Raw genomic sequence first — 23,903 nt, forward strand, 5'->3', positions numbered from 1 at the left:
TTTTCATATTTCCTGTCTTGTTTGTAAAATAGTTAATATGATTGTTTAGTATGTGCAATTCCTTTTTCAACAGAAAATAAATTTCAAATAAAATAAAATGCTTTGATTACCTCTTACATTCCTACAAGTGACTTATCTAGTATTCTAGCCCTCCACTTAAACCCCTGTTCTACAATTTAATGCATTAGTTATCAATTTTATTATAAAGTGCTAGAATTGAACTTGAGGTTTTCACATCCAATTTGAGAGCCAGTCTATAGAGTCCATATTTCTGAGCTGTTTCACTTTGTACAAGTTAATAACAGTGAACATCCTAGATAATGACTCCAAACAGAGCACCGCTGCAAAGAATACCTTCTTAAGTAATGGCAGTGTTTGCATTAAGACTAAAAATAGCACTCCACAACTTTTAAAATACTTGTTTCATTAACTGTTTTACTGATAAATAGTCCGATGATTTCAATATGAGAAATACAATCTTGCCTTGGGACAAACTCAGGATCCTATCCACAATTTGCATTTGAGTTAGATATTCTTTGATTTCTCTTTGGACACTGAACTGCTTTGCTACTCCCTGGTATTTTATTATGTTAGCCAATAAAACATTAACTTGCTTAAGATAAACAAGATAAAAGAATTAAGACTCTAATACAGTGTTGAATAAAATAAATAAAAAGAACAACCATGCAAACTGTTGCTTCTGGAAGATCACAAAAAATTCTACTCTTATCAAGTTATTAATTTTCAGAAATGGCTACAATTAAAACTGTTCTACTACTATCTACCATACTTTGATTGCAGATATGCAGGTCCGAACAACTGTTCAGAGTCAAGAGTTACTCTGAAAGAAAAAAAAGTCCTCTTTACCTCTCCCTTTGTTATTCCCAAGCTTATGTTTTCCACAGCTGTGTTCTTCTTATTGAAACCTCCATAACACTTCCTGAGATTGTACAGAAGAAGGACATCATTACCAGTTCTTCCCCTAGAAAGTCGCTGTCGCTCCATTTCTACATCAGTGTCCTCTGATGGATTGACCACACTGTTAACTAAATGCTGACCCCTAAAATAGAAAGTGACAACAAATTGGACATTACTATACTCTGAGTATTTCCCTAATTGCAATCCTTCAAAGATTGTTGATTCAACCTCTGCAGAATCCAAGGAAGACAGAAAGTATTTGTGTTTTTTATACATCACATACGTGTTTAAATTTTTCTCCTCCCTAAAACACAGTTGTACTCTATTACTCATAAGAAACAGCAACTGGGACTTTAGACTGAATATAAACACATTGAAGCAGTACTTATATCAGAAAAGGAAATCCTTAGTTCAAAATGGGAGCATGAGAGCATAAAATCATCATATATTTTAGTTCAAATAACTTAGAAACAAATAAAACAGACTCCCCAGATGAATGGAATGCTACCAATTTCTTACATTAAAAATTAGTCAACTGTCCACTATGGCAGAACACAAATGATAACACACACACACCTTGGTTTCTGGTGGAGATCCCAATGGAAAAACAGCCGTAAAAGAAGAAGAACTGTTCCCTGTAGGGCCATTTCCACAAAAATCCATCCCAGAAAATTCATTTCAAAAGGGCTTATATATGAATCTATTCCAAAGTTGCTGGTTATGTCAAATTTGATCTGGTTGTATGAAAGTTCTATTAAACCTTGGCCTAAGCAGAATTGTGGAAATATGATAAATGCCCATTTGAGGATCTTGTAGATGTTCTGAAAGCTCTTAAAATTCAGCAAGAAAAAGAAAAAAAAGGAAAAAACATGAGTTTTTTCTAATCAAATATTAAGGGCTTTCACTAAGCTGGATACAGCATTCAAATCTCACTCAAGGCAAACTGATTTCAGCAGAACGTACTGTGAACTCTTTTGAAACAACAATCATCTCTTACTATGTGTTTTAGAATGTCTAAATTTTAGAGTGCCCATAGCTGTGGAATACTAGTGAAGGTTGACATTTACAGACAGTGACAGAAGAGACACATGGCTGTGATCATTTCATTTACTTAAAATATTAATATCTAAATGTTATTAATTCTAAATCATTTACTTAACACCAAGTCAGTGTCCTTCCAAACTTGAGTGATGTATAATCCATATTTGGCTTCAAACAGCAAGTTTTTGATTTAATACGTGCATAGGTAGTCAAATACACATTCTGAATTTTTCTTCGTCAGGTTATGAATTAATTGTATATGTAGAATGAGAATGCATATTGCTACCCAAACACTGCATTACAGATCCTAGAAATAAGCAGATTATCTCCTATGTAAATATTATTCAAAGACATTTTACAGTGTATATAACCTATTCAAATGGATCTGAATAGCCTCTATTATGACAAATTAGAACTTAATTCATTATTACAGTACATGCTACATCTTTTTTTTTTCTAGTTATAAGCATGTCAAAACTCAAGATAGTAATAAGCAGAACAATATATATGGAGATAAAAAAAAATCATGAAGGTTTAAGATGGCTAAATTTTCTGCTGGAAGTGATCTTGTCTGTGCACATGTAAATATATATATATATACAGAAATATCCATATATGAGGGCTTCTCCAAAAGTAATGCCAACCTCTCTTCTATTTCTTTCCTTAACGTTGGCCCACAACATCAGAAGCAGACGTTGGTACTATGGCAGTAGAACCTTTCCACCAAAATCCCATTACATTTACTTGCTGTGACAGATGGCAGCAGAGGGGCACTCTGGCAAAATGGCATCTGACACGAAAGCGCCAATTAAGCAAAGGCGTGGAACCGAATTCCTCCATGCAGAAAAAAAAATTGAACCCACCGACATTCCTAGTCACTTGCTGAACGTAGATGGAGACCAAGCAGTGCATGTAAGCACAGCGAGGCAAAGGGTGGTGTGTTTCAGCAGCAGTGACATTGGATCACCTTCAGTGGTGCAGATTTTCAGAAGCGTGGCATGCAGGCCATTGCTGTCAGAAGTCCATAGCTAATGGTGGTGGCTATGTTGAAAGACAGTGTTTTGTAGCTGAGAATTTGTTCTATCAAATAGTACTGTTGTGCTCTGTGTTAATCTCTTGTAGTTTCCATGGAAATAAAGAGGAGGCATTACTTTCAGCAGGACCTATGTGCATGCATAGGCATGTACACATACAGATGTATGTATACTTCTCACATACAGTAACACAAAGCTAAGGTTTCATTCTCACCTGGACTTTGGAAATTATAGCTAATAAACGAGGTAGGAGAGTCACCAGCATGGTACAAAGGCCAAACACAAAGTTTAAGGAGATGTAAGAAATAAAAGCTACATCTGGACTTGAGAAGAATCTGGATACAAGATACATCCATGGTAAAGTTGCATATCTGAAATATTTTTAAAAGAAACAAATTTATCACACACAAAAAAAAATAAAAAATAAGAAACTGTTGATAAACTGAGAAAGGAAAAAAAATTGAGAAATTTTTTTTTTTATCTACTCACTTTATGATTTTATAGACATACACATACCTACTGCCCTAAGATGCACAGACATGAACAATTTTGCACATTTCAGCTATATATGTAAAACTATACTTTCACCATTTCAGAGTTCACTGTCTTGATTTCCAAATTATTGCAAAACCATGCATCTTTTAACAAACATTTTCTCACATATGAAACTTAAGCACAAAGGATGGATGGAAAGACTTTCCTTTCCCACTGTACTATTTGGAGACAGATCTTCAACCGGTTCAGTACTCCATGTTGGACAGCCATTTCACTGGAAATATAAGTTGCCAGAGATGTGTAAAACTACAGAATTAAATAAAACAGGTAGAGTTGTAACAAAGTACAGCCACTACTCTTCTTTGTGATGATCTGCAATGCTAAGTACTAAAATTCTGACCTGGCTGTCATTATTCCCTCCTTCCTGTAAGGTAGCATATGGTCAATTTCTAATGGCAAATGATTGACTTTTACAGTTCTTTTATTATTTCCTGAGTGAGCAAGAAAATTCCACCTCCTCACCCTTTCATGTCAAACTTTCAAACTCACATTTCAGTCTGTTTTCTCACTATCTTTTGAAGAATCATAATCATTTCCAAAGAGAGAAAACCATGCATTCAGCAGCAGGTACAAAGCAAGTGTAAAGATTTCTCTTTGTTTTCTACAAAACGTAATTCCATAGTAGCACTTCCAATCACATACCCAAAGAGAACCAGCAGGATAACAGTGGCTGCCAAATTGTTTCGAAAAGTGAAGGCTGATAGCTGGAAAGCAGTAATAACACCAACACACAGAGTGACGGGTAGCATATAAAACAGCTAGAAATACAAGAAAAAAAGAAAAAGGTACTTAGCAGGTGAGCATTTTTTACTGGTCTTCCTTAATGAGCATAGAAGAGCTCTATAAATTAACTTTTCCATATTTGAAATATAATTATAGAATTAGGGATTAGGAAGTATTAGGCAGAAGAGCTCTGCTATTCCATACTCCAATGCTGGCTGTGAAGCACTCTCTTATATGCATACACATTAGATTTACCCTGACAAAATAAAATACATCTACAGAATATTTCCCCTAATTTTGATTCTATTGACCTTTCCAATACATCCTTTTAACAAGCTAACCCTTCCAGATAATGAGTCCATATGGGACTATTGCTCCAAAACATCCAATTGTATTGTGAATACACCGTCTTGGATCCAGAAGGAATAGTTTCATTGATTTATATACCAGTCACAGGAGACCAGTAAGAACACAACTTTGAAAGAGGCGTTAATGAAGGACTGTATGTGTTGATGAAGCCAAGAACAGCTTTTTAATAGGAACAGGTATAATATTTACAAGAGTTGGAGGCATTAGGCAACAGAGGAAGCAGTTTCGATTTCATCTCCTGAGACAACACTGAAAGGTAGAAGAGTGGGAGGATGTAACTGGTACAGAATGTTCGCATCCAAACAGACAAGAGAGATGGGTTCTGCTCAGATCAAGCAATGGCAAGATATAAAAATTTGCACCCAGCTCCATTCTCAGCATCTGTCTGTTCTCTTCATAGAAGCTGAGTTGCAGATGACTGCCTCCATTCCCATGCTATATAACAGTTAATCTTATCCTAACATGTGCGGGCTGCTCCAAAAGTATTGCCTCCTATTTTGTTTCTTTTCTTTTCCTTAATGTTGGCCCACAACATCAGAGGCAGACATTGGTACTATGGCAGTAGAGACTGAACCTTTCCACCAAAATCCCATTACATTTACTTGCTGTGACAGATGGCAGCAGAGGGGCACTCTGGCAAAATGGCATCTGACACGAAAGCGCCAATTAAGCAAAGGCGTGGAACTGAATTCCTCCATGCAGAAAAAAAAATTGCACCCACTGACATTCCTAGTCACTTGCTGAACGTAGATGGAGACCAAGCAGTGCATGTGAGCACAGTGAGGCAAAGGGTGGTGTGTTTCAGCAGCAGTGACATTGGATCACCTTCAGTGGTGCAGATTTTCAGAAGCGTGGCATGCAGGCCATTGCTGTCAGAAGTCCATAGCTAATGGTGGTGGCTATGTTGAAAGACAGTGTGTTTTGTAGCTGAGAATTTGTTCTATCAAATAGTACTGTTGTGCTCTGTGTTAATCTCTTGTAGTTTCCATGGAAATAAAGAGAAGACATAGCTTTTGGAGAAGCCTACATAGCTTAGATTCTGAGATGAAACTGCATTAAAAGCAACTAATGATTATTCTAGCTAGATACTTGGTGTTGCACAATATCCTTAATTCAAAAAGAGATATTCATACTGAAACACAATGCAAATCAGTCCACATTGAAACCAGAGGGCATCATTTCTTTCTTGTTGGGAAGACAGACATTTTTAAAGGCAGGATAATTGAGCGATGTTTTCATCTTGTTCACAGTCTATTTTATGGCACCACCAGTGGCACACATAAATACTGTACAATACTACTCCACAGATTTGAGAGTCAGTTATTCTGGAGCCATTTAAGAAACATGTCATAGAAGTCACAAAGCATCTGAGACTAAAATATTTCAATAGATAAATATATTTGATTACTTTTTCTGGAAAAACACTTTTAATGTTCAATTATATTACAAAAATATTTCCTGTATTTTGCCTCTCTAGTGAAACAATCTTAACAAAACATTGCAATCTGTCATGTAATTTTTCAAGCACTTAAACTTTACCTATTTGTTGAACACTGTAATGAATACTACTCTTGTGCATAAATATATTAGGAACAAGCTAATGACAGCAGTTTCATAAATCAAACACCTCTGCAGGTCTATTAAAGATTGTGCTACCAATAATACAGGACAGAGCCTGAAATGCTTAAAATGTGTAGAGAGATTTCAGATTTGACAGTTCATACATTCAGGTGCTCAGTGTCCCTAGATGATCTGCAGCACAATTAGCATTTAAAGTAGTGTCCATTCTTTCCCAGATCATGATTGATCATGCAGTACAATGCTGAATTTGTGAGAACATTCTGAAAGGAAAAGGTTGGCAGAAAATAACAAGGAGCTGACTTCGCTGTACAAGGAGAAACTGAATGATGAAGAAACAAGTTTTCAACCAAGCCTTCTTACCTGACATGGCAGAAAAGTGAATACAAAGATTGACTGACCATGTAAATAACTTTTGGATAAATGTGCTCTTACTTCACGCTTGCTCAAGTGAGAAAACCCCGATTTCAAGCATGGATGGGTGAATCTCTAATGTTTCAGAATCATAAAAGTTTGAATGAGAATGAAGAGCATTCTAAAAAATCTTTGTTCTTGAAAAGGCCAGTTCATGTTTGCACTGCCTATGCTAAACCCCAGACCTTCCTTCCATGATCTTCTAGTGGGTTAAACAAAATGTAGAAGATTTCTATCCCTCCTCTAGAGGCATGAATCTTTGCATTACTTTTGAATAATCCAGATGATTGCCTTTATTGCCTCTGAAAAAACTCTCCTAAGTCAAAACATCTTCTCATTCAAAGTTTTCTTCTAAAAACATTTACTAAATGAGCAATAAACATGCAGCACCTGAGTTCTCTAGAAGCAGGAGTTTTCACAAGTAGATGTCTTAATCCCAAATCCCTTCCCAACACACAGCTGGTACTATAGCAAGGCTTTATTACAGATGAACTATGAAACAGCCTTTTAGTGGTGTATATATACACATACACACACACATATATACATACAAATGGAGAATTTTTTTCTTTTGTTTTTTAAAGAGCCATTTTCAAAAACAGATATTTGAAGAACATTTGTGGAATCTGTGCTCAAAGGGAAACCAGAGGACTTTCATTATATAGTTGAAGTCAGTGACTAGGACCTACAAGTTCATTAGTTCTATTTCACCACCTTTGTTCATTGGTCTGAAAAGTCTTAAAGAACGTACATAAAAACTCCTACTTTATTTAACTTTGTTGGCATTAATCTGATTATTAATGTTAATCAGATATTAGTAGCATTTCTATCTTTACATTTGGTTAGGTGGGTAAACTTTGTATTTTAAAAGAGAATATTTTGAGTTTTTCCTGTTTGTTAATAATCCGCATACAAACAATACTGTGTCTAATGTAAAAAAAAAAAAAAAAAAAAAGATAGAAAATACTTTGAGAAAAATAAATTTACAGGACAAAGAATTGTCCATTTCTGCTCTAGGCCACTCTGTGAAAGTGAATTCATTTATAAGACCTTCTACTGTCTATCCTGCAAGAAACAGAAGATATCAGAAGGGAATACTGCTCTTATTATCTGCCAACATACAACATAATTAAGCCTTTAATGTGGCTGTGTATTATTTCCAGGCTTCTCCCATATTCTGAAGGTTTTTGCCAGTGGCAACTCAAAGCACTGAAAGTAGAATAACTCCTGCCATGAACCGCTGTGTGGAAGATACTCTCTGTCTGGGTTGATTAGCTTGTATCCATTTATTTGTGAAATAGTACAGGTGCCTAAAGCTAGCATACACTTCAGCTCCTTACAATTCCTCTTCGGAAAATGAATAACGCAATCTCTGGTTTACAGAATTTTATCTCAGTACTGAAGTAGCATCAGTGTCACAACATTAAACATGATAGCCAAAAGTTGTTGCTCTACACAATTCAAATTATTTTAATGTATCTTATGGACATAATTTTGCTCATTTACATCAAACTAATTAAAAATTTACAGCGAAGCACATGCCTCCCCCTACAGGATACATACCATATCACAGCAGAAATTAGCAAGCCAGTATGTTTTGTAACCCAGGCCGGTGATATGTTCCAAGCGTTTTGTACCAGATACTCTGTCTTTCACTATGGCACTGCCAATAGATGCGGTGAGGATGGAGAAACCCAGCATGATACAGAGTGCTACCCCACACTGACGAATATTTTCCATTCTAGGATACAAAAGACAATGGTGTGATGAAAATACAGTGCAAAAAACCCCATCATTTTCAAATCCAACTCTACCAAAACAACACTTCACATTAGGACCTTAATCCTGTTTGCAAAGACCGCGTTTCTACATTGTCAACATCTCATTAAAGAACAGGCTCAAGATAATGTGTTGAGTTACAAAACTATACATGAATCACAGAACACAGCCTGTGTTTAAATGTTTCAATAATAAAGTGGAGCTTTTGCAAATATTTCAACCTTTACAGAGCATTAAAATTAGGAACAATAGTTTACTTAAACTGTCTGAGAATGTCAGAATACACTCAAAACTGCAGTCAGGGTAAATACAATATTTTTCTCTAGAAAGCAATGCACCCTTATTTGATGCAAACAGTGGACAACGTATAAACAGAAAACTAGAGAAAATGCTTGACTCAGTAGAACTGAGTTGAATCCATCAGGTTATACCTATTTCATGCAACAAATAAGCTTATTAAATTAACAGCTTCAGTTCTGTATTCATTGCAGCAGTTATGTATTTTTTAAGAGTTTGCTCACATTTTGTCCTCATCCAGCAAGGCTCCTCCGTATGGTTGACTGTAGAGTGTGATCCCTGAAAGAAGAAAAATTATGAAAAATAAATGCTTCATGAAGACTAAGTTCTAGAGTATACAGCATCTGGAAATTCACAACAGTTCATTTCCTTTTCAATTTCCAGCGATACAAGCAGTTCTGAAACAATTCAGGCGAAGCATCAAAGTAGAAACAAAACTTACGAAAACCTGTATTGAAAGAAAAAGAAAGAAGCAAAGCAGGATGAAATGAGGAGCGGGACAAAGAACTGAAAGAAAGTGAACTGCAGCCATCACACTTTGACTAAGGAGGTTGATCGTGCATTTAAACTCTTACCTTGCAAAATCTTCACTGTCCTTAGAAGAAAGGTGGCTTCAAAGCAGCAAAATGTGCTTGCTACATTTTCTGCTACCTCTCTTTGGTTATCATGGTGAACTGAACAGATTCTGGACCTGCAACTTACAATTTCACTGTCTGGAACCAGGATTCAGTTCTGCATTACCTCTCCTTTATTTACAAATTACAAAAATACAAAGACATTATATTTTGCAAGTATCCTTTTCTTACGCTTTACTCGATAATAGTGGGAATTTTCATCTCTCTGTGATTCTAAACTGTTTAAAACACAAAATTGAGCTTATAAATTAAATTGAAGATTTGCTGTATGTAATCCAGAAAAGACATCAACATAATTATGACTGACGTAAAACTTAGTTGCTCTCCCTCACTAATCCTTGTTCTATTTTCTGATAAACTGTCACCTGAATATTTAGGACAGCTGTAAAATCGTACTACAATCTATTTGCTTCTCTTTTATTCCTTTTGCTGTAAAAATGATAATTTTCAATATAAGAACATCAAATGAAATTGTCTCAAAATATTGTGAAATTTATTTTTTTTCTATTCCCCAGCTTAACCAAAATATCATTTCTAAAGCAAAAGAGTAGAATGTCTAAAACATTTTTACTAAAGAAAAATAAACTGAACTAGTGCTGGAAACTGATCAGGCTCTTGACAAAAAAGTTAAAATGTTACATTCTTAAATAATATCAAACAGCTCTCTTTTCAGTTGTATTTCAGATTCACAAACTAAAATATTAGTTTCTATTTGATTGTACATCTCTTGTCTGTGCCATAATGAGTAATGTGGGAAGAGGTTGGGGGAAATTTTTACTAGTTTTGAGCTGAATCAGTGTCTTGAACACTGGCCTCATCTACCTTATTCCCATCATTAGCAAGAGATCACTGTTTGCACCTACAAGGGACTCTTTTCTCTATGAAATCTCATTATAAGAGATGAATGAAAAGGCTAAATACTTAATTAACAACAGAAAGAGCTCAATCACCAAACTGTCAAACCAAATAGTGTATCCCGTTGAGTAATATCCAGAGTCTGGATCTAATAAATAAACATAAGTACTAGTTGCTTTTCTGCACTCTGAACTGCAGAAGTAGGTTCAACAGTGTCATGTATTGCTGTAGGATCTGTACTGCAAATGAGACTGCTGTACTATACATAAAACCGGAAATTCTTAAAAAATATTGGATGAAGATGTCTTCAAAATAAATTTGGCATGTTCTCAATTATAAAAAAGAAATCTACCCTAACATAACTATAATATCTTTGGCAAAGAAATAAATGAGTGGTTGTCTCAGATGAAATCTATGCATTGCTACTTATTTGAATACACTTTGTCATATTTTGTTAGCATCAAGTTGTATAAATATAAAGGTTGTCTCAATTCCAGTAATAGGTGCAATCTGATTAAGTACATAAATGCTTTTATTTTTTGCCCCATTAACTTTTCATTCCTCATTTTAAAGACAACATAGTTAAAAGATCACTGATACTGTGATGTTTAAATCACATAGGATGATTATTAATTCACATATGTAACTACTACAAGATGAAGAGTTTTCCAATACAAGTAAAAGCTGTGCAATGAGGCCCAAATGGCCTCAAAATCAGGCTAACAAAGTTTTGGTTCACTGCTAATAAATGCAGGTGCTAAATGTAGATGTCTTTCATGTCTTTTGCCTGTTTAAAATTTTCATTTGTTTTATACCACTGATTTCTTAATTAATAGCTGCTATTTGTTGTGATGTAAAACCTGACAGAGATATAGAAAACTGTTTTTTCCACTGGATACAAGCACTGGGTGAAATTCCATTTGTATAAAGGAAAAGTCACATGGTAGAAAAGAGTTTCATTACCAGAAAGTTTTTCTAGGCTTTCTCAATGGCTGAAGTATGCATATTAAAAGAATGTTTTTCGTTCATATGTGTAAATATTCCTATTGGAATTCTTGGATCCCGTGCATAGAAACATACTGCTAAACTCTCTGCCACAGAATAGAGACTGAAAAAGACACAGTTGCTGGGATGTAGAAAATGGTGGGAACAAACAAACAAACATATTGTTCCTTGCAGGCTTATTTCATACAATACTGACCAAAAAGTGAACTACACTACATACCCTTCTAAGGAAGAATGAAAAAAGTTATTACTCTTCTTAATAGTAGCAACCATTTTCTACAGTCAATTTCCATTCAAAATACAAAGATGAAAAAATTGATTGCATTTTTGAAAATTTATAGACAACTAAGATGAAAGGTATCAGGGCTGCTGATCACTATTAAACAAAGTATGCTCTTATTATTATTATATCTTATTATAAGCAGTCAGTTCTGTTGGAATCCCAAATCCTAACAAATTATAACATAAATATAATACTAGTTTTTCATTCATTACTTTAAAATTTTCAGTTAGTCTGGAGTGTAACATTTTCCTCCATTTGCTACATTTTTTAGTATAACAATATCTCTTCCTCCATTTAAAAGTAGATAATTAATTTACATGTTTGTAATTCTTAGAGGAAAAAAGTTATCTTGAGCCTATGAAGTGAAATCAAATGGTATCATTCAAGACTAAAATAATACTGCATTTCTCATTTAAGCCATTATATATATATCACATGTATTATGCATTTAAAAATGAACTAACAAACACTTTAGCATACCTTTATAATTCATCTCTTCCTAAATTTCTCCTCCTATCCACCTAGACTCTTTATATATCTCTCTGTCCCAACATAGCTATTAGCATGATATAGAATGTGCTTATTGATGCTTTCTTGCCTTTACGTGCATTCTTATTATGCAAAGCTGCTGTAATGGTGCTTATTAAGTTGAAAACTAAACATCATCTTCAAGATATTAAAAAAAAAAAAAGACAAATAAACCAAGAAGTTCCAAATGACAAAATTCCTATTGAACAGATGTATGTGATGATTACATGATGATTATATTTTATTTTAAGAATTTTATTTCTAAGCATTTGGATAAAAATGCTAAGGGAATTCTAGAGAGTTCAACATCTCTGCTAAAGCAGGCTGCCTATAGCAGGTTGTACAGGTAGGTGTCCAGACAGGTATTGAATATCTCCAGAGAAGGAGAACTCCACAACAGTTGCTTTATTTTGAGCTTTTTTTTGGAGGAAATAGAACTAGTCTAGATACAGTCCTTATGTAGATTGTAGCTGTAGAATGCATAACTTTTCATTTTGAATGTTCAAGAAACTAAGACAGTAGGAGAAAGAATGAGATGGACAGAGATACAGACCAGGAAGTACTTTTTCAGCATAAGCTGAAGAGATCTTGGGAATAAGCCTTGAAGGTCTTCAAAGTTATATATCATCTCTGTAGGCTAATCAGAGCTGTCCTTAAATGTATGATATGTATTTTTATCATATGTATTCTGATATGTAATTCTGTGTAGTGTTCTGTGTGTATCACCTGACACTCCTTTCAAAATGGCTCTTTATTTTGTGCAGCATACTGAGCACTGAGCACATAAATCAGTATCAGTATGGGTCTATATAACTAATCCTAGGTTTCCTTATTATAATAGTTTTAGTTTAGAGTATAAAAAAATAAATTACAATAAAATAAAACAGTACATAAACATAAAAAACTAGAGTTAAGCTATATATGTTTTTTACAAGCTCATCTTTGTGGACATTTAAAACTTATGATAAAACTTGTGTTTGTATAAAATGAAACATTACTATATTACTGAAAATCACAACTTTTGTTTTATGAAGAATTTCAGAGGCAACACCTCAATAATTATTTAAATTTTATGGTTGGCCCACTAACCAGACAGGTATAAGAAATTTAAATGACATTTCACAGATTCTTTTGAAAAGAGGGTTAAAAATACAATTTGAGAACAGAATCAGAATATACAGTTACTTTACACTGAAATTTAGATGAAATTATGTCTCCTGATCCCTTCAGCTCTTTCGAAGAACTAAATCCATAATAAATGAAAATACTGCATGAACCTTACAATGAAGCCTAGCATGAAAGGTATTTTAAAAATGACAATGACTTCTATTGAAGTACTGAGATAGGGCAGCTGTATCATACAAGACCATTCTATACTGATAGATTTTTGTTCTTTCAGTAATTATGTAGGAACTTTTTTTTAACTACTGCACTTTACAGACATCATTACTGATGAATATCACTCATCTTTTCTTAGTATAGTCTTACCCTAAGAGGCAGATAATATTCCTTCCCTGTGTAGTCTAGCATGCTTAATGTATTTTGAGGGAACATTATACAATTAAATGTGAAAAATAACATCTCTATTTGATCATAATGTTTATCTCAAGTTGAAGTTAAGTATGTTGCCTTTTAAACTTTTATTCCTCTTACTTCATCATTTCATTTGTTATTTACTCCCAATTGTGTTATCTCATTATAGCAATGCAGCATTTCCAAAAGAGGTGTAACAACATAGAAACTGGTGGATGATGGATTGGCCATCAACCAGCAGTATGCCCAGGCGGCCAAGAACGCCAGTGGGATCCTGGGCTGCATTAAAAGGAGAGCAGCCAGCAGGTCAAGGCAGGTGATCCTGCCCCTCTGCTCTGTGCTGGTGAGGCTTCACTTGGAGTATTGCATCCAGATGTGGAGACCTCAATACAGGAGAGACATGGACCTGTTGGAGTGCATCCAGAGGAGGGCCACAAAAATGATCCAAGGGATGGAACACCTCTCCTATGGGGATGGTGAGAGAGCTGGTGAGGCACTGGAACAGGTTGCTCAGAGATATGGTGGATGCCTCATCCCTGGAGACTTTCAAGGCAACGTTGGAGCAAGCTCTGGGCAACCTGATCTAGCTGTGGATGTCCCTGTTCATTGCAAGGGAGGTGGACTAGATGACCTTTAAAGGTCCCTTCCAATTCTAAGGATTCTATGATTCTATGATTCCAAAGCTAGATATAGATATCCCCATGGTACCAAAGATGAGACATTTTCTTATAGTAATTATTTCTAAATTGCTACTCCAAAATAGACATCCAATCCGTTAGTTATAACCAATCACAACATTTGGTTACAGTTTCTTTCCGCAAAGTCTCATACAAAAGCCTTGACACTTATAAGCTTGTGTTCCTCATCACTGAAGAAAATCTCCTTATCACTAAAATCTATCACAGACTGGGATCAGTTCTGCTCTCTTATGTAAACTACTAGGCTGCAATCCCCTATAATTAAAGCAGGCAGAACTACTCACACTATCCGTGATGACTTCCCTCCTCCCAGAGACTTGGAAAATCTTAGATTAAATTCATACTCAGGAAATAACTGCTAAGTAGAGTGGTTCTCAGTACTTAAAAGAGCTTTTAAAGTAAGCTGTTGACCTCTTTCAAGGTTGTTTCAGTATCATAACAGTTTCTGCTCCCTGCATGCATTGTAATGATCTATCCTACTGAAGTCATTTTTGCAGCAAAGCAAGATATTTTTTGTTGAAAGAAGTAAAGACTGTGTCCTCAAACTCTCTTTTCAAGGATCAAATAATTTTTATGTCACTTAGAAGTAAGCACTGGCTCTGTTGACAGGAAGAAGCTACTCTATGAAAAAATATGTCATCAATGCAAGTCAGTATTATAAAGCTGCACATCTGCAGCATCCTAACAAGCTCCTTCAGAGTAGTTTTTAATAATACCGTTGAATGACCCTTGTATATAAAACGATTTTTCAATTGAGGAAAAAAATCTAATTGTGCGGATCTCAGTCTAGAAATATGGTATATAATCTTCCAATAACCAATCTACATATAATTAAATATAACAATTTTAATGAGAAAAGCATAGTAAACGTTCTTGACCTTCATATAATCTGCTGGCAATCCAATGGTTCAGGAACTATTTTATCACATCTTTGTGTCTGCAGCAGAACCAAATACAACACTATCACAATCCTTATGATAACTATGATAATCTTCAATTCTAATCCAGATAGTAAATTCCCAAATCTCCACAAACAGATACAAAAATAAGGGTACTTAAATGTTTAAGTTACCAAATGGGATGTGTACTGCTACAGAAAACAAATCAGTTTCAACAGTATTTATAAAGTGCAGGATAACTTGATTAAAAATTATTTTTTATTAAAAGTTCTCATTAAAATACTTTATTTCACCTAAACCTAAACTTTCTTCAGAAATATATTGGCCCTTTTTTTTATTTTCCTCATAATCCATTTAGAAAAAAATAAAACTCCAGCCATCCTTAAAGCTAACTTTTTTTTTTCACCTGCCATTTTGAAAACATTTCCTAATGAATTTCTATTTTATACCACCCAAGATCCCCTTTCCTTTTCACTAATTTTCCTCTTCTTTCTTTATTATAAATATGAAGTCACAAAGAATCAAACCAATACAAAAATCTTCCCTTTTCTCCTCCGCTTAAAAAGGACAGAAACCCAACTTGAAAGTCTCCAAATTGAAATTAAAAAATAAAATTCCTTTATTTTCATATGAAAAGTGAAATATAGACATCAACATGAATGCCAGATATGAAAAATAATACTGCCTCCTTCAGGAAAAGTCAGTAAGAAAGAAAAGAAAGATGCTTTAGGAATATTAGAAAAAAGCAGTGGAAGTTCTGAGCATCATTTCACATTTGTACACTTAAAAAGTATTCATAAGCTATTTTTCAAATTAATTCTTCTTTAGCAGAACCTCTGCTAATGAAAGGAACCAGAATGAACAATATTTAGCCTGAACTAACAAACTCAGATTTCAACGTACTAAGAATTCACTACGTTACACTGCAGTGTGAATTCAATAGATGCACTGGGTTTACTTTAAGTATTTACTTAATAAAATTAAAGTAATAAATAAGTTATAAATTCATATTCTTGCACATTAAACATTCTGTTTAAGCAAGCCCTATTTTCCCAGAGAATAAGCATCCCTATCATAGCAAGCCAATTTACACTTAGTCCATAGGAATATCCTTCATAAAAAATGTGTATGGATGAGACAGTACAATTCAAATGTTACCTCCTTGCACACAACATTCTTCACACAGATAAACATGCTATTTCATTTCCAAAATATCCTATGAAGCCTGTCACTCTGGAATCTGACTTGATACCATGTCAATCCTTCATACTGAAACTTATTTTATTTAAAAATTATTTTTTCAAAAGATACTGTCAACAGTTCTCGCCTGGTTCAGCCTGGTTCTACGAGTAATAGGTGAGGGAGACCCATAGGAGATGAGGAAGGGAGAAAAAGGTAAAAGATAGAGAGATGTGCCTAAAAACAAAACAGTGGCAGCGAGCTAACAGAGGAAACTAATTTACTATATATACGACAGTGGAATGTGAGATAACACACAATGTAATACAATAAAGGTGAAATTGAAGCTAATAAATAAAATGAGAGAGAGATTGTTCAAAAGGCCTTACTCTAATGCTGAAGGCGGGAAAGCTAAGGAGCACACACCACAGAGATGAGTGGACATGAGTGGGTAGCCTCATGACCCCCAAACAATTTTGTCTTTCCCTTTGAATGGAAAACAGAGACAGAACAGTGAAGTCTTCTGGAATCTGTAGTTGGCTCTTTCTGAGAACCAGGTACCTGGAATTATTGACAATCCATGGAAATGCAGCATTAACTCTTCAACTGCCAATGTACTACATGATGTTATGATGTGGAATACTGATAACAAAAATCATAAAACCATAACAGATATTAACAGACAATTAAAGAAATATTACCATACTGTCTCCAATCCACAGCTGGGGGCAAATTCAGCCACAGAATGAAGTTATTGAGTTCATTTAGGTAGGATGGCAGTGAATGGAAACCTTTTTGGTTATACCACACCTGAAAGAGAGAATGGAAATTGTGAATCAAAAATCAAAAGAGTCTGAACACTGATCTGAAAACACCCATAATTTAAAGAATTGCATAAAGATATTGAAGATGAATTCTTTTAATGCATTTATTTACAGAAGAAGATGGCCTAGGCAGAACAGAATTGCTTTATTTGTACCAGTCTTTCAACACAACGCAGCAGGTTGTTTACTACTGTTGAAGTTGCAAACAGAATAATTAACTGAGATTCTCTGGCTTAATGAAACACTTTTTTATTTCACAAATGTTTGGTTGAGCAAATAATACAGGATTGCAATGTAAAAGCAATATTTCACAATTTAAACAAAAACAGAAAAGATGAAGAGAAATAGTGTTATAAGTGAAGCATGTTAATTATTGACATTCCAAAAAGACTTATCAAAGTAACACCTGCGATTTGAGTCTGAGGACCATAGGGAAGCATTTTTGATGTAACATACACTTTATCTTTAAATCAGACAGAACTGACCCAACTTGATTAACATACTTAAAATGCATATTCTCCTAGGATTCCATGTGCAAGAATCAATGCCGATAGGCTAATTATGTCCCAAAACTGAGTACATGGAGGTCTAAGTTTTCCTTTTCCTTTGGAAATCAATTTCATTTCTATGCCTCCTTAACTGTTAATCAAAGTGCCTTTAACCCTACATTATCCTTACCAAAAACTAGATCAGAGAAAACAAAGCATGTTTGTTTTCAGTTTTGGAAGCACATTTAAAATCATCTTCAATTACCATCCATTCCTCACTGGATATCAAGCTTTCATCTCCCTTTTTTGTTTATGCAGTTGACAAACTCTTATCCTTTTTCTATTTGCTATCAATTATTTGCTAATATGCATTTTGTTCATCTCAGGTTGTCACTTGGCGGTTCTCACTTTGTCTCTGGACTATGAGTTGTATGTCAAAGTACATGTTTTTTAATGTAGGTCTCTCTTGCCTTAACTTCATCTTCCAAGATTTCATTTTTCCTAAACCTGTTCTGAAATTACAGTTATGTCTTGGAAACTTCCATGAATAATACTTCTCCATTACTCAAGATGCTGTTTTCATCTAGTCCTCTTCCACATATATCTGCCTTTTTTATTTTAATTTTTTCTTACCCCCAAATTAGTTGCAGATAATAGTGTATTTTTCCCTTCTAGAATCCATCACAATCCTTACTTGAACACTAGGATCCAGACTTTGGCTTTTCTGCCATGATCTTCTCCATGCTTCCTAGTGCAGGCTATCTACTCTTCAGTTCTATTTCTCTCTCCTAATAGTTCTTTCCTTCTGAATTAATTTTCCTCACTATCTACTTGCTTGGATCTCCCCTCTGTATTCTGCTATGAGGCAAGGTCTGAAACGTTCAAGTCCTCCCATTTAGTTCCCTCCCTACCCTATACCATGCTGTCAAACTGTAACAGGTCCAGCAATGCTTCACTTCTGGTCCAGGCATGTCCAATACCTGAACCAGAAAGTAGTCGCCAATGGACTCTAGGAGTCTCCTAGACTGTTTGCAGGTCACCATGTTATTTTTCCATGTTATCTCTGAACACATACATATTTGCTGTTGGTAAAAACTATTTCAGAATTTGAATAGGTATTTTTAATTTGAACAGGAAAAATAAGTTGACTAATGGAATGGGGAATAACAGAAAGATTCCAAAGTTTTCTAAAATGAAAAGAATCAAACAGTAAGTCTCTTCAAATGCAAATTTCTCATTTTACTTCATATGAAACTATGTAAATGGTACATTCACTGTCTCATGAACAAGCCTGAAAGGTCAAAGTAAAAGTCTGGTCATTAATTATTGAAAGGTTAATGCAATAATTTGACACTGTATCAGTTGAAAGCCACTTCCAGGAGGTATTTTAGATAACACAGTGCCCTTTATAAATCCACTCCGATATTTTCTTTGGCTTTGAAATATGAAGCTTACTCACAAACATAGAATTATAATTTATCCTTTTGTCAATACCAGGTGGAGCTCTATGCGTAAGACATTGAAAGAATGAATGAATAAATAAATAAATAAATAAATAAAGGACCCTGACAAAAACCACAGTGCTTGCATGTCGAAACAGTAGTTTTAAAGCTATGAAGATACAGAGGATGAAAACAGCAGTCAGAACACATCTTACTTCAAATTACTAAATAAGGATTTATGGAACTGGAGTTCATAGGTATAAGAAATCTGGAGGTAAAAGAGATTACAAATGACCTACATGAAAATATTTATAAGGCAGAGTGTTCATATTTGCTATTTTCAAACAAAAGTACAATGAAAGGGCATTGCAGTCACTACATACTGTTTTAACTGCACTTTGTACCAAAAGGGAATTTGAGATAGAGCTTAATTAAGCTTTTGTTTTTCTTCTTCATTTGTAAGAGAAAATTGCGTCTAGTGTCAAGACCAAAACATTTTCAAGACAAAGATCTTTCTCTCATACTCCAATTTGGAATCCAGACAGTCAAGATTCACAGCTTCCTCTAATAAGAAATCTCCTTGCATAAAAAGAGAAGAGGTTACTAAGATTCTTCGAAACTGTTCTCCTCCTTAGTGGTCTTACATTAGAGTGGTCCTCAAAAGAACTTCGCAAAACATTCCCAAGAGGAAAAAAAATATTTTGTTCTGAAAATTCCCCATTAGCCTCTGGATCCCAATCCAAGTTACATCTTTCCAGTGTATACAAGAAGTCCTCCAGAAAAAGCTCCTGACTTCATCTGCATTTAGAAAAATCTTTCTGTTCCAGGTTCTCAAGGGTAGCTCTGTGCAGAACTGCAAGACAGTACAGTCCACTGTGAGAGGATACCCAGATTTCGCAGCTCAACAAATTTCATCAAGGTGCAAGTTCCTCTGGGATAAAAATGGGAAGTTGCAGGGCAGTTATGCAAAATTAATTTCCACTTGTTATGTAGAAGTAACTACTCCCAGAACCTAAATCTTTATTTTTATAAAACAAAGAGTGGGAGTGGAAAAAAAATGTGAAAGAAAAAAGAGAGAGAAACGTAGCAAAGAAAAAAAATATTTATTGCAAAAATGGTACAAGATCAATAACAAATTTCTGAGACATTCAGTTGGTACTTTCTTCCCCAATTCAGACACTGTCTCACTCCAATTTATAGGAGGGAGAGGATATTTTAATATATGTATACCCGGATGGAGAGATTAAGACATAATGGATCAAAAGTTAGCACGACCAATTTATTACAAATCATAGTTGTTTAGGGATATGGGGAAGGGAAGATGGGCAATAGAAAAGATAGAAAATAAAAGCAATGAGTCCATATAGGAAGCAAGAGAGAGACAGTCACCACCAGAATTCCAGCACTGCTTATAGTTTAGATTTTGATCGTCAGTAGTGTTTGAGGTTGTTGTTTGGTTGAGGATGATGACAACGACTGTACCAAGTTATAAATAAGTCCACAGTGGTTGAGTCAGCTTTCTTTGGAGTGACAGCTCAAATCCAAAATCGTTGAGTCAGCTCTCTCTGGAGTGGCAGCTTCTGGCTTTGGGGTCAGCAGAAACTCCTTTGTTCCCAACTTCCAGGTCTTGCCAGCAGATGAGAGGGAGCAGGGAGGGCCTACCTGCATCCTGTTTTTCACAGGATACGATGATATCATTCCCCAGTCTCCCAAACCAAACTGGAGTTATTTGGTCATAGGCCAGAGCTTCTGCTAGTAAGTTCTTCTGAACACTCTGTTCAGAACGCAGTTTCAAAGAAATGCTTTCAAATGTAAAGTTGTCCACAGAGTGATGTTGGCTGCCACACAGCAACACCCACCACTTGCCTCCTGAATAAGACAGAGCCTTATTGCAAGAAATGCCTTGGAAACAAGCTTTAAGCAAAAATAAAGAAGGGTTCAGACAGACATTGACTTTACAGAGTACAAATGAATATAAAATGATATTTGCACTTGCTACCTAAAAAAATAGTTTTAAAGATGAGCTCAGTTAGACTCTGAAATAGGTTCATGGGATAAACAACAGAAGGCTGATCATTTGACTCATTTAAAACCACTTTTCAGAACATGGGAAATTTTTAAGAATTACAGACAGAGACCAATTTATAAATACAAGAATTTTATATAATGATTTATCATTTGCCAAGTGCAGTGAAGTCTGGACTCTGAAGAAGCAAGAAATGCATATCTGTGTGCACATGTGCAATCCTTACCTTAACCAGAGGCTTATATTTCATATTATTCCATTTTTGTTCTTGATATTCAGAAGCTTTCTTCCCACCAAAAGACCAACCACCATATCTGGTAACAGACAAAAAGGTGATAGATAGTTACCTAGCTTAAACTCCATCTTCCTTAGCAGTCATTTTTTGCAATGATAAAGTGGTAATATTTAAATTAGCACATTATTTTTCAACTGAAATTACTGTGTGGAAAGAGCCATGACAACTGCTGGAGGAATCTCGGAGAAACTGCTATACAGGGAGTTCCATGTCACCTTTATACAAGGCTATTCACCTTAACAAAAAACAATAGATAAAGACAACTGCCCCCTTACACAGTCCTGTGCTTTGGATCAGAAAGAATTACTATTGTTTGTTTTGTTTTTTTTTTTTTTAATACACAAAGGATAAACTGCTTTGTCATTTTAGAATTAGGTTACCTTTCTTTGTTGGAAGGCCTCACTAAATATTCTTCCACAATCAACCCTGAGAGATTGTATAAAATATGTCCTCTCTTATTTTTCACATAGGGAACAGAGGTATTGAAACTTGGACACATCTGGAAAACAGTATACAGAAAATAACTCAAATGGCCTTTAAAAAATCATTTAAAAATCAGCATCACTAAATTTAGCCTTTTTTTTTCAAATTTGTACACAGTTTTTGCAGCATTGCTTGTCAACTGAATTTAATTTTTTTTAGCTTCAATAACTTTTGAATAAATTATGTATGGTTTCATTTTTATAAAGCATCTCAAATAATTGTAACTGTCACCTACATACGAGTACCACCTTTGATTTCCCTTGCAACCCTGTCAGTCAGTTTTGTTTTGAAAACATCAAAACTTAAATATAAATTTAGACAGGATTACAGCAATGAAAAAGACAACAAGACTTCTATTCACTTTTGTGCCTGAAAATAAACACAAAAGGCACAAATAGAATATAGGACGAAAACAAAAATTCTGATTCATGCACTGAGGGATAGTAGCGGGGGAAAAAAAGGAAGGTGTTTTCTAGCAATTCAGTTGGATATTCTCACAGTTATTATGATGTGATACTTGAGCAACCTCATAAAGTATATAATACATAAAATCTGAAAATTTGCCATGCTTATTTGACATGTTGACCCTACATGGTTATAAATCAGTACCAGATATTCTAGCTTTCCATAGCTCCAGGTAAAATTTCTGCCTCCACTGACAAACTACCTTTGAAGTTCCAGTTAGTGGGTCTCTCCCTGACACTGAGTCCCCACCTTTTTATTTAAGCTTGTTTTATTCTCAGTATCGTTCTACAGTATTAGAGGAAAAGGTGCTCCTTGCCCTGTGAAGTCAAAAATTAGCTCCCCCTTCCAATTTTCCTAAAATTTCAGATGCAACTCTCACTCCAATAAATTTATCTCCTTCATAAGGATGTAAATAATTGATGAAATGGTCCCATCAAGGCAAATAACTTAGTGCATACACAGTTTCACATCCCAGTTTATTTCTCAGTATCAGAACAATTCAACTGGAAAAGTCACTAGTGAAAAAGATTAGAAATTCATTAACTTTTCCAAAATTCTTCCCTTGAAAAGCTATTTTATTTTCACATATACAGTTCAAAACAAAAATAAACTCTAACAATTAAACGCTAGTCAATCACAGATTCCCTGGTAGCTTCTAACAGCTAGAAAAACCTGTCCTTTCCATTTTAGAGCAGGTAGTTTTTCAGGGAATCAAGTGTAATGTTTTAACTTTATTCTGCATGACTATTTTGTAAGCAAAGTCCTATATCATGTTTGAAGCCAAGTTGCATCTGCTGAGAAGGGTTCACCTATCTTTGATTCCTGCTATTTCAATCTACAGACATTTCTGCTATACAGAAATACACGCACTTAGATATGTAACAAAATTGTGCAGGCTTTTTCTCTGAATACCTCAGAATACATAAGCCAAATACTAGATGAGATAAAGCAATATCTGGTCAGGAAAAAAAAGAAGGTCAGTGATCTAAGATTTTACCTCCTCAGCTATTCCTCTGCCCCTTCAAAAAGAACAGTTCAGGTACTGCATATAGCACACAAAAATTTTTTACATAAATACATACACAGAGATATACTTACTTCCTTTTCAGACATGCATCCACATGAATTCAGGAGTGAATCTGATTCCACCTGCCAGCATGAATTATTTTTTCTAATGGGAATAAACATAATTATATAAACAACCATCAAGAGAAAGTAATATATTATAGAAGAAACTCGGAAATAACAAAATCTAGTATCTTGAGAACCTTCCTAGTGTTTTACCATAGCAGCAGCTGAATATCAGGTTTTGTTTATTTGAGTTCAAAGGGGATTCACAACAAATATTTATGTAAGTAAAGCAACAAAGAATTTGCATGCTTTGTGTTTGCATCAGTAAGGTAAGTAAAGAATAGTTACAGTCTAAAGTTAGGAATGCAGAACATCTGGAACTCTTCCTAACACCACAATAATTATTGTCTAACCCACATTCATACAAGTCAAGAGACTTATTCAAAATCCTCCTGAAATTAATGAGAAATCTGTCACTGACATCTA

At 34.8% G+C, this 23,903-nt stretch overlaps 1 protein-coding gene across 1 annotated transcript in view; it reads right to left on the reverse strand.

Moving 5' to 3' along the window:
• Positions 1–23,903, reverse strand: part of ABCA13 (ATP binding cassette subfamily A member 13) — a 169,058-nt gene that overhangs the window by 39,095 nt on the left and 106,060 nt on the right. The window contains exons 44-53 of the mRNA XM_048940607.1: positions 23,445–23,517; positions 21,779–21,897; positions 21,330–21,417; positions 17,025–17,133; positions 8,933–8,987; positions 8,196–8,373; positions 4,191–4,306; positions 3,208–3,364; positions 1,495–1,748; positions 868–1,060 (exon numbers count right to left, since the gene is read on the reverse strand). Coding sequence (XP_048796564.1) covers positions 868–1,060; positions 1,495–1,748; positions 3,208–3,364; positions 4,191–4,306; positions 8,196–8,373; positions 8,933–8,987; positions 17,025–17,133; positions 21,330–21,417; positions 21,779–21,897; positions 23,445–23,517 — 1,342 coding nt within the window. The remainder of the gene's footprint in view (positions 1–867; positions 1,061–1,494; positions 1,749–3,207; positions 3,365–4,190; positions 4,307–8,195; positions 8,374–8,932; positions 8,988–17,024; positions 17,134–21,329; positions 21,418–21,778; positions 21,898–23,444; positions 23,518–23,903) is intronic.

Source organism: Lagopus muta, chromosome 3, assembly GCF_023343835.1.
Source record: "Lagopus muta isolate bLagMut1 chromosome 3, bLagMut1 primary, whole genome shotgun sequence".
NCBI lineage: Eukaryota > Metazoa > Chordata > Aves > Galliformes > Phasianidae > Lagopus > Lagopus muta.